The sequence below is a fragment of the Notolepis coatsorum genome, assembly GCF_963971535.1.
Source record: "Notolepis coatsorum genome assembly, chromosome: 2".
Taxonomy (NCBI): Eukaryota; Metazoa; Chordata; class Actinopteri; order Aulopiformes; family Paralepididae; genus Notolepis; species Notolepis coatsorum.
The window spans coordinates 38,417,003-38,435,179 of NC_140166.1; the positions used below are offsets into that span (position 1 = coordinate 38,417,003).

The 18,177-nt window shown below is 44.5% G+C and overlaps 1 protein-coding gene across 1 annotated transcript in view; it reads right to left on the bottom strand.

Moving 5' to 3' along the window:
* Positions 1-18,177, bottom strand: part of ppef2a (protein phosphatase with EF-hand domain 2a) — a gene marked incomplete at its 3' end in the record, with an annotated part of 44,979 nt that overhangs the window by 9,309 nt on the left and 17,493 nt on the right. Inside the window, exons 10-13 of the mRNA XM_084307294.1 lie at positions 8,141-8,326; positions 5,062-5,204; positions 2,295-2,401; positions 1,136-1,299 (exon numbers count right to left, since the gene is read on the bottom strand). Of these exons, the coding sequence (XP_084163420.1) occupies positions 1,136-1,299; positions 2,295-2,401; positions 5,062-5,204; positions 8,141-8,326 (600 nt within the window). The remainder of the gene's footprint in view (positions 1-1,135; positions 1,300-2,294; positions 2,402-5,061; positions 5,205-8,140; positions 8,327-18,177) is intronic.

Genomic DNA, 18,177 nt, shown 5'->3' on the forward strand with positions numbered 1-18,177 from the left:
CATGCAAGGTGCCAACCTGCTCATCGGGAGCAATTAGGGGTTAAGTGTCTTGCTCAAGGACACTTCTACACGCTGCCCAGGAGGAGCGGGAATCGAACCGGAAACCTCCGGATTACCAGGCGACTGCTCTACTGTTCACCTCACTGGTGAACTGCCCCTTTAAAGTTGCAATCGAGTAAGATACATTTTGTTTTGATGACATCAGTCGATGATAAATCATCTTTGCTGTGGTGATTTTGTTTAGCAGAGTGTCACGATCCTAGGCCCGGTCCTGGCTGGACTGGGCAGGATGGTAACATTGGGCAGTGCCCTCCACCTAACATTGGGCAATGCCCTCCACCCAACATTGGCTCTCTGCCTAACATTGGCTCTCTGCCTCCTAGGGACCTAAGCCCTATGGTACGGGCTGCTATCACAGTTTGGTTGCACATTGTGGATTTGATTTGTAATGTTCTGTTGTCCTGGGCCACCCCTGTCTATGTGTGATGTCACCCCCCTGTTGTGTTGTTGTGTGTCATTGCCGTGGTGTCTAGTTGTGTTTAGTTTGTCATTGCTTTATTGTCTGGGTTGTGTGGTGATTCTGTGTTGGCCAGATGTTCTTGATTGTTAATTGGTTTGGGTATTTAGGTTCTGTCTGTCCTCACTTCCTTGTGGCTTCATTGTCTCATGTTCCTTCAAGTCCTCAGTGTTACCCTTCTCGTCGTTCTCCTGTGTGCCCCCGAGCCTTGCTGTTTGTAGATGCGCTTGTGAGTAGATTAGTCTTTTGTTTTGTTATTGTTTATTTTCCGTGTTTTTGTCGTGTTCAGTAAAGTCTGTTTACACGTATCCTGCCGTCTCTGCCTCCTCCATTCCGTTCCCTTGCTGCAAACTGTGTTCTACCTACCCCCTCGTAACAGCAGAGTAGTTCTGCTAGTTTTATTCATCAATTAAATTTAAATGTTAATTAAATTATATTATATTATATTATTATATTATATGATCCTCATTCCAAACTATCAAAAATCCTACAGATTGCATCTTTAAATTCATCCAAAATAAGCCTATTTATCAGACACTACAACGCCCACTGTGACCATGCAAAGCTTCTGCTCCTTTAAGATTCTGACTTTGCTAAAGTACACTGATGTTTAATTACATCCATGCTGGGCTCGTTGATCAGTTCACTAAACCACTCCTCGTAGTGTATCATGCCCTCCACCGTCTTGCAGGTATTCAGCTGGAAACGCAGCATCCTCCAGGGCAGGCCCAGATGCATCACACTTTCTACCGCCGACGCCCAGTTGGTCTGACTCACCAGACCTAAGAAAGAAGAAGAAGAAGTCTTTATTGATCATGCAGTGACACACACATGCGATGGGCGGCACACACACACATGCAATTTCTGTTGGGTCGCCGATGCGATTGAGTCTCTGCACTTGACCCATCCCATCGTCCTTCCCCCCAAGGGCAGCCGGGAGCAGATAGGAGCTGCGGCGTGGGACCGCACCCCGGGGACCAATCTAAGTGCTCCTGTCCATCTTCGTCAGGGACGCAACAGCGTTAGCGATCTGTTGTGCATGTTTTTCCATTGGGTTTATCTTATCAGGAGGGGAAACCCTTGCGAGCACGGGGAGAACATGCAAACTCCACACAGAAAGGCCCGGGAGATACCCCACCTGGGTACCTGACAATGCGGAAACCTGGTCGGAATCGAACCCTGGACCTTCTAGCTGTGAGGCGGCAGTGTTAACCACTACACCACCGTGCCGCTAATGTGTGCACCTGATGTGAGCAGCCTGATCGATTCAGGCCAACTTGTTTTCAATTGATAGGCAAGGTTCCATAAATAATTTCTATAACTCCAGACTCCAGTTAGTGAAACAGCCAATGATTTCTAGGATCAAGAAATAATAGCTTGGGTCAAATTGTTCTCTTTTGTTGAAAGGGGGTTTATAAAAATCGTAAATGGCTGCATTTATATAGCAAAGCTCTTTACAATTTGTCACATTTGACCCATTCACTCACACATTCACACACCGACGGCGGAGGCAACCATGCAAGGTGCCAACCTGCTCATCGGGAGCAGTTAGGGGTTAAGTGCTTGCTCAAGGACACTTCGACACGCTGCTCGGGAGGAGTGGGAATCGAACCGGGAACCTCCGGATTACCAGACGACTGCTCTACCTCCTGAGCCACTGTCACCCCCCCGGGTTATAATTGAGTTCAACATAAAGTACAAAAAGGGTGAGCTCACGTTTCTTATTTTTTTGGCAATATCTGAACCTGAATTTGATGGTGAAATGTACACTTCACACCTGTGTTGTCTTTGTCGTACTCATTGAAGGCACAGATGAGGTCTGACTTGTGCGCAAACAACTCCTCCCGAAGAGCCTTGAGGGCTGAATGCTCCGTCTTCCCCACACTGTTGACAAGGCAGAAGAGATATGACATGTTATGATACCCGGATTTACTGTAAACTCATCCAGAATATAAGAATGCTACACCAATGTACAAATGGAGACGAAGGGACATTTATGCACATGTATTGGGACTGCCCACCAGTTAAGGCATTCTGGAAAGATGTGACCCATCAATTATCAAAACTCGTATCTTGGAATATACCAGTACACCCCTCTGTATTACTATTGAATGATGTTTTTGAGTTTGCAGTAAATCCACAGCTAAAGAGATTGGTTTTATCGGGTATCACAGTAGCTAAAAAACTGATCGCATCACGCTGGTTTCAACCGGAAAAAATGTGCCGGAAGGTTTGGTTTCTTACATATCTCGATGTGATTTATCAAGAAATATCTACAGCAAGAATTCTGGGTCTCAACGAATCCAAAATGTCAATGTGGTTAGAAGTGGTGGAGAGAATAAAAGCTAGCTTATAATGGTAGTGTCTGGTTAGGAGTGAGGGATAATGGAGGTACTATCCAAGGAGGGGTCCAGGATGGGGGGGTTCGAGCTGGAGCATATGTGTGTAGGGTTTTAGAAAATAGGTATTAGGGGTATATCCTGTATAAGGCATTTGTATAATTGGTAATTTCGTTGGATATACACTGTATACGGTAAAATATTATTATAGACTTTTTTTTGTTTTCTGTTTCTGTACTTGCATGTCATTTTAGCCACCTTGATTGTTAGTTTCATTATGCATTGTGTGTTGAGTACTGACTTTTAATAATTTTTGTTTTGCAATAATAAAAAAAAAAAAAAAAAAAAATGCTACATCAAAGACCACTACTACAGCGCTCTCTCCCTCGCTCTCTCAAGGCAGATAGTGTCATGGTTTCTTCTTCATTTCGTCTTCCTGTGAGGGGACGCCTGAATGCCGTCTACAACAGAACTGCATTTCCGCGTCTCTGATTGGCCAGGTCATTTCTGGTCATGTGACATGTACGCCCAATCGTGGGACCGCACGTTTCTACACTGGTTAGGCTTAGGCGCTCGTTCGAAGTTGGTTAAGGTTAGAGTTTGTCTTAGAGCATGGCGATAGAACGCCTGCCCTGATTCCGACGGTTAAGCTTAGGCACTCTTTCGAAGTTGGTTAAGGTTAGAGTTTTTCTTAGAGCATGGTGATAGAACGGCAGGTAGTTTGCAGGCTGTTAGACCCGGAAATAGGCGCAGAACTTGCTGTCCCACGATTGGCGCACATGTCACATGACCTGGCCAATCAGAGCGCAAAACTCGAACGTGGAAATGCAGTTCCGTCGTCGAAGGCATACACGCGTGAGGGACAGCTATCTATTTCGTCTTCCTGTGAGGGACAGCTATCTATTTCGTCTTCCTGTGAGGGACAGCTGTCTATCACTGGCCTCTGTGGTTAATTGCCCCTTGGGAGGGCAGGTGTGTGGGCTTGATTGCACCTGATTCAGTGGCGTCTATACTTTCCGTAGCCGCATTTCTGCAGGACGCTCTCTGATTGGCCGACGTCAGTTTCTACACTGGTTAGGCTTAGGCACTCTTTCGAAGTTGGTTAAGGTTAGAGTTTGTCTTAGAGCATGGCGATAGAACGCCAGGTAGTTTGCAGGCTGTTCGACGCGGAAATGGGCAAAGACACAGCTCGTCACGCGATTGGGCAAACATGTCAGTGGCCAATCAGAGAGCGTCAGTCAGTGGCCAATCAGAGAGCGTCCTGCAGAAATGCGGCTACGGAAAGTATAGACACGATTCAGTGCAGCTGTGCCTAATGGTAGCTGAGTCTATTTAAGTTTGAATCTCGCAGGGTCAGATGCTTTCTCATTTCCTTTTGTGTTGGCTATCCTTCCGACCAGGCTTTTTTATTCAAGTGTAGTGCTTATCTCTGCCCTATTCAGCATTTAGCCTTTCTCTGTAGCCATTCTGGTTTTAGGCTACTGGCTTATTTAGCACTTTATTTTCTAGTAGCTGAGCCTTTTTATGACAGTTTTCTTTAGTTTCCTTTTGAACTGTCATTAGTCCACTACTACACATAAACACCCTTAGTGGAGATTTATTGTTATTTAAGTTATTTGTATGAACTCCGTTGCCTTTGTGGCTTATTTCAGTTTTTCTATAATACCTCTTTATTGAGGGTTGTCCTGTTTTTTGGACTTGATTTATTTTCTTAAAATAATCATTTTGAGGCTTCCACCTGTAAAGGTTGTTTTTTGTTTGTTTACTTTTCCCTCTTCTCCTTAACCCTTTCACTGCCACACAACAGAAGGTTAACCTTCTGTAGTGTAGCAGTGAAAGGGTTAACCTGCTGTGTGAAAGGGTTAACCGTTTGGTAGTGCGGCAGTGAAAGGGTTAATGTCTGCTTAGCAGTTTAGTGGTTATTCGTTATACGAATTAGAGTCCCTATTATGTGCTTGTGACTCAAACACCCACAGCCCTCACAGATAGGGCAGTATTCCTGTATACTTCCACGAACACTGCTATATTTTCTTTGCTATCCAACAAAACTTCATGTCTACAGGTTCTAATATCTCAACTTCCAAGGTATTGTAATACAGTTGTATCGTGTCTAATGTTATATGTAAAGCAAAATATGAAGACTTTTGCATAGATATGACATAATTTACATGATCTGTGTTAATATTGTCCATGAGCGTTTGTTACCTCTGTCTTACAGTGAGCTCTCTGATCATGCTGCTAGCCTGGTACTGAATTAGATAAGGCACGAGGTCTGGTCCCAGCTTTACGTATGCACCCCTGTTGCTGCCGACTGCATAGTAGTTGGAGGCGGAAAACAGGGTAAGTACCTAAATGAAAGAAAACAAAGAAAATACTTTTAAGTAGAAAAGCTAAGGACTGTGACAATGCCACATTTCAATAACTTGTCAGCCGAATCCCAACCAATCTTTCACTGTCGACTAAAGACACACAAACTTCTTCAATCAATATCTGAAATAATTTCTTATTTTTTTTAAACCACTAACCTTCTTACTGTCCTATACTACCATGCACTCCTCCTACTATACTAATATGTCTCATGTCTATACACTCAATACTGCAGCACCCAAGTTTCAGCACTGTTTGATGATCATTGTTACTCAGCTGAAAGACTTGTACCCTTCCTGCTGACTTGTCGTACAGAACTTTTAAGTCGCTTTGGATAAAAGCGTCAGCTAAATTACAACATTTTTATGTATTTGATACAAAAATTTCTCAAACTGTGTCTCATTGCAGCAGCAGACATCATCCAAGTGTCATTCTTGTTCACAGTCAAAATCATTACATAATAGTGAATTAATATCACCTCACACTATGACACTGTTATTATGACTCCTGTCTCAGCCCCAGATCACATATAAAGTAGAAGTGCCACAATGACATCTGTAGTATCAGGACAGTCAATCCAGCTCATATGAACTCATTATGCAAATAGGCAAATGGAGCTGTTCCGATACCAATGCTTTAACTAGAACGGTGCGCTCAGTAGTAGAGCACAAATCACCAGGCGGCAGCCACACATTTCTTCTCAGTCTCTATCACAGAGCAAGCAAACAAACACCTACAGGAAAGAAAAAAGGCCCAATATTTAACAAATGTAGAGACCATCTATAACCATTAACCCTGTAAAGCCTAGTGTTGCACCCACGAGACACTGGGCATGTTTTGCAAAACATGAAATATCTTTGGAACCGTTTATGATAAAGACTTTCTTTAAATCGTATCTGAATCGGGAGATTCTTTTCTCTCTGATAAAATTGTATGTGTATCTCTTCATCACCCACAGACTGACTGGCAGTGTGTGGGAATACAGACTAGAATCTTGAAATATCTAGATTGGTCGTTTTCCCTTCCAAATGCAGACTGCATCTAATTCGTTGTTACACTATTACATTATAACACACTATAACACTATTATACTATTACATTATTACACACCATTACATTATAACACTATTACATTATTACACACTATTATACTATTACATACTATTACTGTACACCATTACACTATTACACTATGACACACTATTACAGAATTACTCTATTACACACTATTACACAAATACACTATTACACTATTACACACCATTGGACACTATTACACACTATTACATTATTACACTATTACATACTATTACTGTACACCATTACACCATTACACTATTACACACTATTACACAAATACACTATTACACCATTACACACCATTACACACTATTACACACTATTACATTATTACACACTATTACACTATTACATACTATTACACTACTATTACAAGCACAGGGGTGTGGTTAACCTAGTGACAGGTGAACGTAGTAGTCTGCATGATATTCTCACATATTGAATACTGCTTCACAAACTGGTCATTTGCTGGTGTCACTGTCATGAAACACATCGAACAGCTTTATCATAGAGCCATCAAGGTATTTGCAAGGAAACCATTGGCATACCACCATTGCAATATTTTGAAACAATATAGCTTTTTGAGGTTTGAAAATTTCAAAGTCTTAAAAAGCTCTTGTTTCATCTACAAATGCCTACATGGACTAGCTCCCCCTCCTGTACAGGAATTCATCTACAAACAAAGAAACACTGGACTCTGCACCAGGTCAGACACCAGAGGTGACTGCATGGTCCAAAGTAGACTGACCACGTTTGGCCAAAACGTCCTGTCCATAAAAGGCAGTCAAACATGGAACAGTCTCCCCATTTCCATCCTTGCTTCTTTTAGAGGGCAACAAAAAAAATGGCTGAAGTCCAACCAGTCATGTGAACACATGTGACATGCTGTTATGTATTTGTAAATTTTTTTACTGTTTTTATGTGTCCTGTTTTTATGTATTTGTACATTTCTTACTGTTTCTATGGGTCCTGTTTTTATGTTTGGGGACAACGGATGGAAATTAGCCTCGTGCTAAATCCGGCAATTTTTACACTCCACAGTGTTCATTAATTTTGCATTGTCCCGTCCAAATAAACGAATAAAATAAAAAATAAAATAAAATGTACTGAGTTCATTGGCTTTATTACAATGAACTACATTTTATTTAGTTTATAAATCCACATTTAAAAAACAAGTGACACAATGTGTAGGCCAATATTAGACATGAGGGACTGTAAACTGGGAAGTATTTCTGGATCAGTTCTGGTTTTGGCCAATCCACCTAATAATGTACTCTGTTCTTGTATTGGTTCTGTGGTCAGTTCAACTGGTTTCCGTAGCACCTCTATAGACCTGTTCCGAACAGCTGTTCGCTGTATACGTCAGACTCAGTGTGCGCGCACATCCCCGGAGCAGAAAGAACGTAATCCTGGTCAGAACAACGGGGCAGACTACAATATATTTGCATTTGTTAGCCATGCATTGCTAGCGATCTAAAGAATCAATCTATGCCAAAGCTAGATATGTAAAAGGTGAAAGACTCACACTCACAGCCATGCTGATTTGGCTAAATGACATCCAGCCGTTTTCGTTTTAAACAACTTTTAGTCAGGGGAGTGCCATGGTTTCTCCATAGAGCCCAGTCGTATTCTTTTAGCGCAGCAGTTCGCGGCAACTTAGTCACATGACATGACTCAGTTGGTATTGCTGATTGGCTCGAACACGGTATGTTTGTAAACAGCGAACAGGTCTATAACAGGCCTACCTGGAGAGGAGCAGGGGTCAGCATGGCATTATGCCAGCCACACTCTCCCATCTGTCCTTTTGTCAACCCTCAGTCCACCTCTCCATGCTCACCCTGCGGTTGTGGCAGAACTCGTAACCCTCCTGTTTACACTCATGGGAGCGAATGATGAGCTGCAGGTTGTGTCTGTTGAGGAAGTCCTCTGTGACGTCGGGACCCCAGTAGCAGCCACCGCCCCTCACCTCGTTGGGCACGCAGCCGTCCTGGGACATGGGGTCGCTCCACAGCAGGTCCAAGATCTGGTGGCAGAGAGCAGAAGAGAGAAGGATGAGATTCAGTGTCAGGACAACTCACGTATATTATGGTTTCAATCATTTGTTCAATAGATGACATGGGAATAGAATGTCCATTTGGTTTTGGCAATGAATGGATCTGCTTTTATGTACTCCCTGTGCACATATCTGCATCATCAAACACGGGGTACATACATCTCCTAATGTATCCTATAATTATAATTAATTATACATCTCATGCATGTGTTATACATCTCATGTATGTGTTATACATCTCATGTATGTGTTATACATCCCATGTATGTGCTATACCTCTCCCCTATCAAACATGGAGCACATACCTCTCCCCTATCAAACATGGAGCACATACATCTCCCCTATCAAACATGGAGCACATACATCTCCCCTATCAAACATGGAGCACATACATCTCCCCTATCAAACATGGAGCACATACCTCTCCCCTATCAAACATGGAGCACATACATCTCCCCTATCAAACATGGAGCACATACATCTCCCCTATCAAACATGGAGCACATACATCTCCCCTATCAAACATGGGGCACATACCTCCTAAAGTACATAGAATATATACCTGCATATAATCCTTCTATATACCTATTTATACACCCGCATATAACCCATAACTCTGTATGATAGAATGTACAATAATGCTGTATATAATTTGTCCACATCTGTCTGTACATACCTGTATTTAACCTTTGTTACATATCCAATCCAATCCAATCCAACTTTATTTATAAATCGCTTTAACAGCGACAGGGGCACAAAGTGCTGTACAGAGGAAGCATATTAAAAACTATAAGCAGCACTAAAAAAATATATAAAAAAATAAAAATAAAAACAAGAGTACCAAAAAAAAGAGAGAACATTTAAAAAAAAAAAAAGGTAAATATAGGCAGCAATATAAATTAAAATAGATCAGAGTACTTAAAAAAATATTTAAAAGCAAAGGACACAGTAACAAAACGATACAACAATAACACAGTAAGACAATAAGATCATAAAATCAACAAGCTACATGGTGTCGAAAGCCAGAGAGAAAAGGTGGGTCTTAAGGAGGCCTTTGAAACGGGGCAGTGATGAGGCCTGCCTAATCTGCAGTGGCAGCTCGTTCCACATTTTGGGGGCGACAACGGAGAAGGCATGTTCCCCCCTGAGCTTATGCCTAGTTGTAGGCACTACAAGGAGCAGCTGATCAGCTGACCTGAGAGAGCGAGAAGGTGTATAGACCTGCAACAGCTCAGAGAGGTAGGGTGGGGCAAGGTCATGAAGAGCTTTAAAATAAATAGCAAATTAAATAATTTTAAAATGAATCCTAAAGTGCACGGGGAGCCAGTGGAGTGAGGATAAAATCGGTGAGATGTGGTCATATTTACGAGTGCCAGTTAAAAGACGTGCAGCGGCGTTCTGCACCATTTGAAGGCGAGCCACTGAGGATCCACTCACCCCTATATAAAGTGCATTGCAGTAATCCAGCCTAGTCGTCACAAATGCATGGATTACTGCTTCAAAATGCTGCGCCTGTAGGATGGGCTTAATTTTGGCCAGCTGCCTCAACTGGAAAAATCTCTATTTGACCACGGCCTTGATCTGGCTGTCAAATTTAAGGTCTGGGTCGATTTTTACACCTAAGTTCTTTACTATTGGTTTGACATGTTGTGCCAGCGAACCCAGATCTAGCAGTGAGGTCACAGAGGGGCCACCAAAAACCATGACCTCCGTCTTTTTGGCATTAAAATAAAAAAAATTCAATGCCATCCAGGATTTAATGTCATCGAGACATTTGGTCAGCGGCTCTATGGAAAAGGAGCCAGACTTTTTTAGTGGCATATAAATCTGGCTGTCATCAGCGAAAAGGAATGCCGTGCTTTCTGAGGATGGAACCAAGGGGCAATAAATAAATAGAGAACAGGACGGCGCCAAGTATCGAGCCCTGGGGTACACCATACAATAGGGGGGCAGTAGAGGACACAGAGTCCTCGAGCTTGACACAAAAAGATCGATCTGCCAGGTAGGACATGAACCATTTAAGGGCTATGCCTCTGATGCCCACCCACTGTTCAAGGCGGGCAATTAAAATGTCATGGTCCACCGTGTCAAAAGCTAAAAGGACCAGGACAACACAGTCACTGGAATCAGTAGCTAAAAAGATGTCATTAAAAACTCTTAAAAGTGCAGACTCAGTGCTGTGCAGGGATTTAAAACCAGATTGGAAAACCTCGAGAATATTGTGCTCGTTTAAAAAATTCATTAGCTGAGTATAGACAATTTTCTCGAGGATCTTTGATAAAAATGGCAGTTTAGAGATGGGCCTAAAATTCGACATGGCTGCAGGATCAAGCCCAGGCTTCTTTTTTTTTAAACTTTGACCAGTCAGCTGGTTCTTTTTAGCGTTTATCGCTTTTTCATCGCATTCATACTTGGTCAAGTTCGACCGACAGAAGCAGGCTGAAAGGGTTCAGATGGGGGGGAAGACACTCTGGGAAAGGCACGGCTGCCGTCCGGGATTCGACCGCGCTCAGCCCCAGATCCGTGACGAGCACGGTTGTCCACGGCGCTGAAATAGCACTCGCGGTACGTGGTGAGCTACTGGAGCTCCCTAGCCCAGGCTTCTTGATCAGGGGCTGCACAACCGCATGTTTAAAAAGTGCCGGGACCACACCAGAGGACAGGCTGCTATTTATAATGTTGAGTACAGTAGGCCCAACAGCTGGGAAGACTTCCTTAAAGAGTCGAGGTGGAACAGCATCATCTGGGGAGCCCGATGGCTTCATTTTGCCAATGACCTCCTGTAAGGAAGACAGCGTCATGGGCACAAATGTGTTAAATACAGCGGGGCTGAGGACAAAAACGGAGGGGTCATGAGCAGGAGGTGAAATAAAAGCCCTAATGGAGGAGACCTTATCAATAAAGAAGTTAAGGAAACCTTCATAGGCAGCACGAGAGGCCTCTACACAGGTAGTCAGTGGTGCATTCAGTACATCATTGATGGTCTTAAACAAGACACTGGGCTTATGGCAGTTTGACATGATAATGTCAGCAAAATATGTTGTCCTAGCCTCCCGTACAATATTCTGGAAGTGATGCCAGCAGTCTCTTAGCGTGTGAAGAGATACATGCAGTTTGTATCTACATATCTGTAGATACTATATATATATCTGTACATATCCCTTACCTACTCTAGTTATGCTGCTGGCCAGTATGACTTACTACCATAGTGTATTTTTACCTGTATCACTGTACATAATAATACTACAACTCTATACATCTGATTAGCACTATTACTCAGTACGTACAAATCTTTATATTTTATAGACCATTTAATCACCTGTACATTACATATAAATTCCTTTCTTGAAGAAAACAACATCTTAGAAGAATTTCAGTCGGGATTCAGAAAATATCATAGCACTGAAACTGCCCTCACCAAAATAATCAGTGACCTCAGGCTAAACTCTGACGAGAATAAGATCTCCATCCTTATCCTGCTAGATCTCAGTGCAGCATTTGATACAATCGATCACGATATTCTAATCGATCGTCTTGAAAACCATGTCGGTTTCTCAGAACATGTGCTAGGCTGGTTTAAAACATACATCAGAGGGAGGAAATTCTATGTCAAACTAGGAGATCACATGTCTGATATATACGATAACAACTATGGAGTTGCACAAGGGAGTTGCTTAGGTCCTTTACTCTTCTCCCTTTACATGTTACCGCTGGGTGATATCATCAGAGAACATAATGTAGATTTCCATAGCTATGCGGATGATACACAACTGTACATATCTGCTGAACCAAATGATACAGCGATTAGCTCCATTACAGACTGCTTACTGGCAATAAATAAATGGATGAGTAAGAACTTCCTGAAACTAAACGAGAACAAAACTGAAATTCTAATTATCGGCCCCAAAACTAAAAAAGAAACATTAATAAAGAACCTGGGAGGACTAACCCCTTGGATAAAATCTGAGGTCACTAGTCTCTGGGTTATCATAGATTCAGAACTGAACTTCAATTCTCATATTAGCAAAGTGACGAAAACATCGTTCTTCCATCTCAGAAATATAGCAAAAGTACGACCATTTATTAATCAGAACGATGCTGAGAAGCTAATTCATGCATTCATATCTAGCCGGTTAGACTACTGTAATGCACTTTTCACAGGTCTCCCTAAGAAAACCACAGAGAGGCTTCAGCTAATCCAAAACTCTGCAGCCCGACTGCTAACTAGAACCAAAAGGAGAGAGCACATTAGTCCAGTCTTAGCTGCTTTACACTGGCTTCCTGTAACATTTAGAATTGACTTTAAGGTCCTTCTCCTTACATACAAAGCTCTAAATGGACAGGGACCTAGCTACATCGCCAACACTCTAATAAATTACACACCAGCAAGAACACTGCGATCATCAGCTGCTGGACTACTAGAGGCTCCCAGAAACAGTCAAAAGAGGATCGGTAATGCAGCCTTTATCAACTATGCCCCAAAACTGTGGAACAAACTACCCCAAAACATCAGAGAAGCCAACTCGCTAGACATCTTTAAAAGACAGCTTTCTTTTAAAGGTATTTCACTGTGGGGTAATGCAGGCAAATATTTGAAGATAGATATCTGCTACCACCTAGTGGCAAGGGGAAATATTATTATAGAAACATCAGGGATATCCTGACACAAATTGTACTTACCTGCACTATTCTTACCCTGCCTACTTTTATACACTGCCTATCAAATTCATGTGTCGGTTATCATACTTTTTACTTCTTACTGATGACTATTTTTTAAACTGAATCATTTAAAAAAAAATATTATTTGTATTACTGAATCAAACTGTAAACAGAGAGCCTATTGGGATGCTAGATCATAATGTGAAACACTGTGCTGGTGTATGTCAAATACCCTGTTGTATGTCCGTTCTATTTTACTGTAACCTTGCTATTTAAATTTTTTATTTTTATGCTCGCTTATGCCTGTATTTTTTACTGTTGTTGTATGTCCGTTCTATTTTATAATTTTTAGACTATTTTTAAACTTAATCATTTTAAACTATTTTATTATTTGTATTACTGAATGAAACTGTAAACAGCCTATTGGGATGCTAGATCCTAATGTGAAACACTGTGATTTACCATACCTTGCTATGCTCGCTCATGCCTGTATTTTTTACTGTTGTGAAGCACTTTGAACTGCAACCTCTGTATGAAAAGTGATATACAAATAAAGTTATTATTATTATTATTATTGTATATTACTATTGCACTTTACTGTTACATTTGTACTCTGGTTGGATGCCAAACTTCTTTTTGTTGTACTGTACTTGTGCTGTATAATGACAATACATTTGAATCGAATCGAATCTAATCTAATTGTTACAAAGGGTCAGATTAAACCGAATATATATATTTATTACTTGAGATATATTGTATAATATTTGTATATCGTCTGATATCCCTTGTATATTCGTTGTACATATACACGGAATATCCCTTTACCTAGGTACAGGCCAGACCATAATATTCGTTCTCCTATTGGACAGCGACCCCCTAGGCGCCAACGGCCATACCCCCAATGTCTAGTTCAAAGCCACCGCTAAGACATGTCTCAACATGCCCAGGTTTGCGCAGTAATACGAGACAGAACTGAGGTTGGCACTAGATTATTCACCTTACGTATAAATACGTCGCAGGTGGATACAGCAGTTAGTTAACCCAACAAGTTGAAGCCTTCACCACGATACAACGTGCTGTGAAGTGGGCCCTTTTTGCCCCTAAATAGAGCCTTGAGAACCGCGTGCGAATTGATAGCTAAAGTGTCAGAGTTTAACGCTGTATCGTCGAGTTCGACTTATTCTATTATAAAGTAATAGTCTATTATGTATAGTGTATCGTGCGGCTACCGTTCTACAGTGACCAGCATTACCACCGGTTCGTCGTACCGAGCTAGTGTACTTATCCAGGCTGGGCGGCCTAACCTTGTGCTGCCATCCGAGGAGTCCTAGACGAGAACCGTGTGGATATGTACACTGGATAACCTACACCGACGAATGCAGAGCCTGTTCCGGCTGGATTATATTGCTTTGGTACTGTGGCTGCTGGAGCAGAGAACCGTCTACCCCACTGCTGTGTGGGATCTACCCTGTGAGGAGCATCGTCGAGCCCGCCTCTAGGACCCACCGAGGCTGGCTAGCTTTCATCCATGCTGCAATGCATACCGGAGTATAGCTGTTGCTTTGTCTAAGGACCAAGGGATTATTGCACCGTCTCCTGTACCTGGAGTCTCTTTATTCCTCGTTGATCCAGACTTTTGCTCCCGACAATTCCTCTCCCCTGCTGGCTTACAACCGGAGGGAACCCCCTTAGTATCTCCAGCTGACCTACGAGTGTGCCTTATATAATTCTTATGCTACAGGTGGTATTAATTATACCCATCGTAATATGCTCATGGACTTACGCTCTTGACCTATTTAAGTGTTCTTCGCCATATAAGCACAACCCATAATTCTCAATACTGTAATCTACTATTACTGCTCTTCTAATAAATACTTCTAAATATGACTTTCTTTGTTAAGCCGTGTTATTGTGTGGGTGTTCACCATATATACAGTGTACTGTATGGCCAGTAATTAAAGTACATAACTAAGTAGTGGTTTAATGATACCATACTCTCAATACAGTCAGGGAATTGTACCCCTCAGTTACAATTGGTCCTTCGAGCCGGATGAATATCAGTGTAATATCTAAATATAATATTGATATTAACCATGGCCAGCGGTGAACACTCCACAAACGGCTCTCCTAAGCTAGAACGCCCGCAGCGCAGACGTCAGCCACCTCCTTACCTAGAGGAATACGCTGCCAGTCTAATACCTAGCTTTATACAGACGTTAAATGCGGGAAAAGCAGATAGTAAAAGCATGTCAAACCCTAACGACCAGGCGACCTTGCCAGTAGAGACCCTAGTGGGTTCTAACGTAACTGACCAAGCTCACAGGGGGGACCAGGAGGGACATGACATGACTATACCCCCCGACAACGTCAACGGGACGGTCCCCGGAGAGCTCCAGGATAAAGAAAGCGCTCCAGGGACGGAACCCGACCCACTACCAGAAGAGAAGCGCGCCCAGGAGATAGACCTCCTCGGAGCGCGACAGGAGAACGGATCTCCAACGACCACTGTCAGAAGCCGATCACCTCCATCAGTGTCTTCCCCCAGCGAGGCGGACAAGATGCTGGCGCAGGCATTCATCGCCACCCTGGCAGCCTCCACCGAACGCGATCGACTACAAGCACAGACGCTTAGCGAGCGCGAACATTCTTCCATGGAACAAGAGCGCCTCCGGGCGCAACAGCTAAGTGAGCGCGAACACTCTACCATGGAAAGAGAACGCCTGCAGGCTCAACAACTGAGTGAGCGCGAACAATCTGCAGACCAAAGAGAGCGCCTTCACGCGCAACTCCAAGCGCAAGCCCTTAGTGAACGCGAACACTCTGCGACCCAGCGAGAGCGCTTCCAGGCGCAGCAAAGGAGTGAAGACGACCGCATACGCCTGGAGACCAGACGCCTCCAGACGGAAGAGAATATTGAAAGAGACCGCGCCGATGCCCAGCGCGCCGCCGCCGATTTACAGCACGACGCCGCCAATGCACAGCGCGACGCAGCCCAAGCCCAGCTCGAAGCAGAGCGCGACCTCGCTCACATCAAGCGCGAAGCCGAGCGCGACCGACTACAATCGCAGATAATGGAGCAATTGATTGCCAGGGCGACAACCCCTCTCTCCGCACGGAGCTCCAGGGCATCGTCAAGACAAGGGTTTAGGGCACCTTCCCCTACCCGACCAAGCGACCCGGAGCCCGGCCAACAGAAAGAGCCTATCCACGTCTCCGAACCCCCTCCCCGACCGGTCCATGCGAGACCCAGCAACCGGGAAGAACCGGCCTATGCCGCCGAGAGACTGAATAGACGATTGCAAGATCTAGAAGACCTAGCAGAGGAAGAGGAAGAGGAAGAGGAGGAAAGTCAAGCCCACCAGCAGCATCGTACTCCACAGGACCAGGAGGTCCAGTACAGCCCAGACTTTACCCCCGAGGCCCTGCGTTACAGACCCCCGACTCAACTCAAGGGTGAGTTTGACGCACCGCCAGCCCCGAGGAACAGCACCTGGGTACCCGGGCTTTGGTACCCACCAAGTACCAGCCCACGACGACACGTACGGGGAGACTCGCCCAGGAGGCCTCTCCCCCAACGCTCACCGATGTGCCAGCCATCCATGGCATCGTACCTTGGCACACCGACGTTCCCGGATTTTACACACGAGGACAGAGCACAGTACACGGAACTACAGATGTGCTTAGAGACTATGATGTCCGATGTCCCCGATGAGACGTACAAATATGCTATTCTCCTCAAGCACCTGAAGGTGCCCAGAGCGCATAATATAGCGCTGGCATATTCCAACTCAAGTACCCCATACACCGCGGCTCTAGTAGCCCTCGACCAACGTTATGGACGCATATGGGACTACGTGATACAAGAGATAAGGAATATTGACCGTCTCCCCCCAGCCACAGACAATCGCTCATTGGATGACCTCTCTATCAAGGTACAATCCCTGGTAGGGATGCTGGGGGCACAAAAGGAAAAGGGTAGACACGAACTGTACGCTAACTCTAATGTAGAAAGGATATTAGAGAAGCTTCCTCCCGCCCGACAAGAGCGCTTCAGGCGGCAAAGAGACCACCGTGATCCCAACGGTCCCGAGCCATCCCTCCTAGACCTGGCCGACTTCCTCGCGAGAGAAGTCAGCAGCCTACGACTGGATACGTTCGTGCGGAGTGGACCAAGCCCCAGAGATGGACCTCGGAGATCCAACGATAACCGCAGGCTGGTGACTGTCATGCACCAAGCCGAATCAGTACCGCGGAACAAGAACCACAGCACCCCCTCGACGAAAGAGAAGTGGAAGATTGTATGCCAGTACTGCGAGAAAGAACATTGGCTGTCACAATGTGACACTTTCAAGAAGATGACCGCCGACGAGGTGAGTCAATGGATAAAGTCCAACCGCCGCTGTTACCGCTGTGCGCGCAGCCATATGGCAGCCGAGTGCCGCTTGAAGAAGAGGTGCAGCCGGTGTGACGGAGCCCACTTGGACGTCTTACATGACAGCAACAGGAAGAAACCCGCACCCCCAAGCAGCACCAGAGTAAGCGTCATGTATATTGACCCCGCCAGCAGTGGGGGCTCCCGGGTGTTCTTGAAGGTGGTCCGAGTGACATTAAGCTACGAGGACAAGGTCATGGACACTTACGCCGTCCTTGACGACGGGTCAGAAAAGACTCTCCTCCTCGCATCCGCTGCAGCCCAGCTGGGTCTGCGGGGGAGCGAAGAAACGATGACGATTCGTACTATAAGAAGAGACCTGAAGACAATAAAGGGTGAGAATGTCTCCTTTACTATCGCAGCAAGCGGGCAGCCAGAGAGGCGGTATAGGATCACTAACGCTTTCACCAGCCAAGACATAGGCCTGTCGCGGTACACCTACCCCATCTCCAAGCTGATGGAAAAATACGTGCACCTGCGTCAACTACCTATACCGCTCATCGACGGCGCCACCCCGACCCTGCTCATAGGATCCGACCACGCACACCTCATCGTCCCGACGGACCGGGTCCACATTGGGCCCAGAGGCTGTCCAGCAGCAGTCGAGACCCGCCTAGGATGGACACTACAAGACCCCCTCTCCAGGTCTCCCAACCGACCAGCAGCCACTCGCTGCCTTCACTCCAGAGTGACAGAAGAAGACACCACCCTCTTACAGCACGTCGAGAGG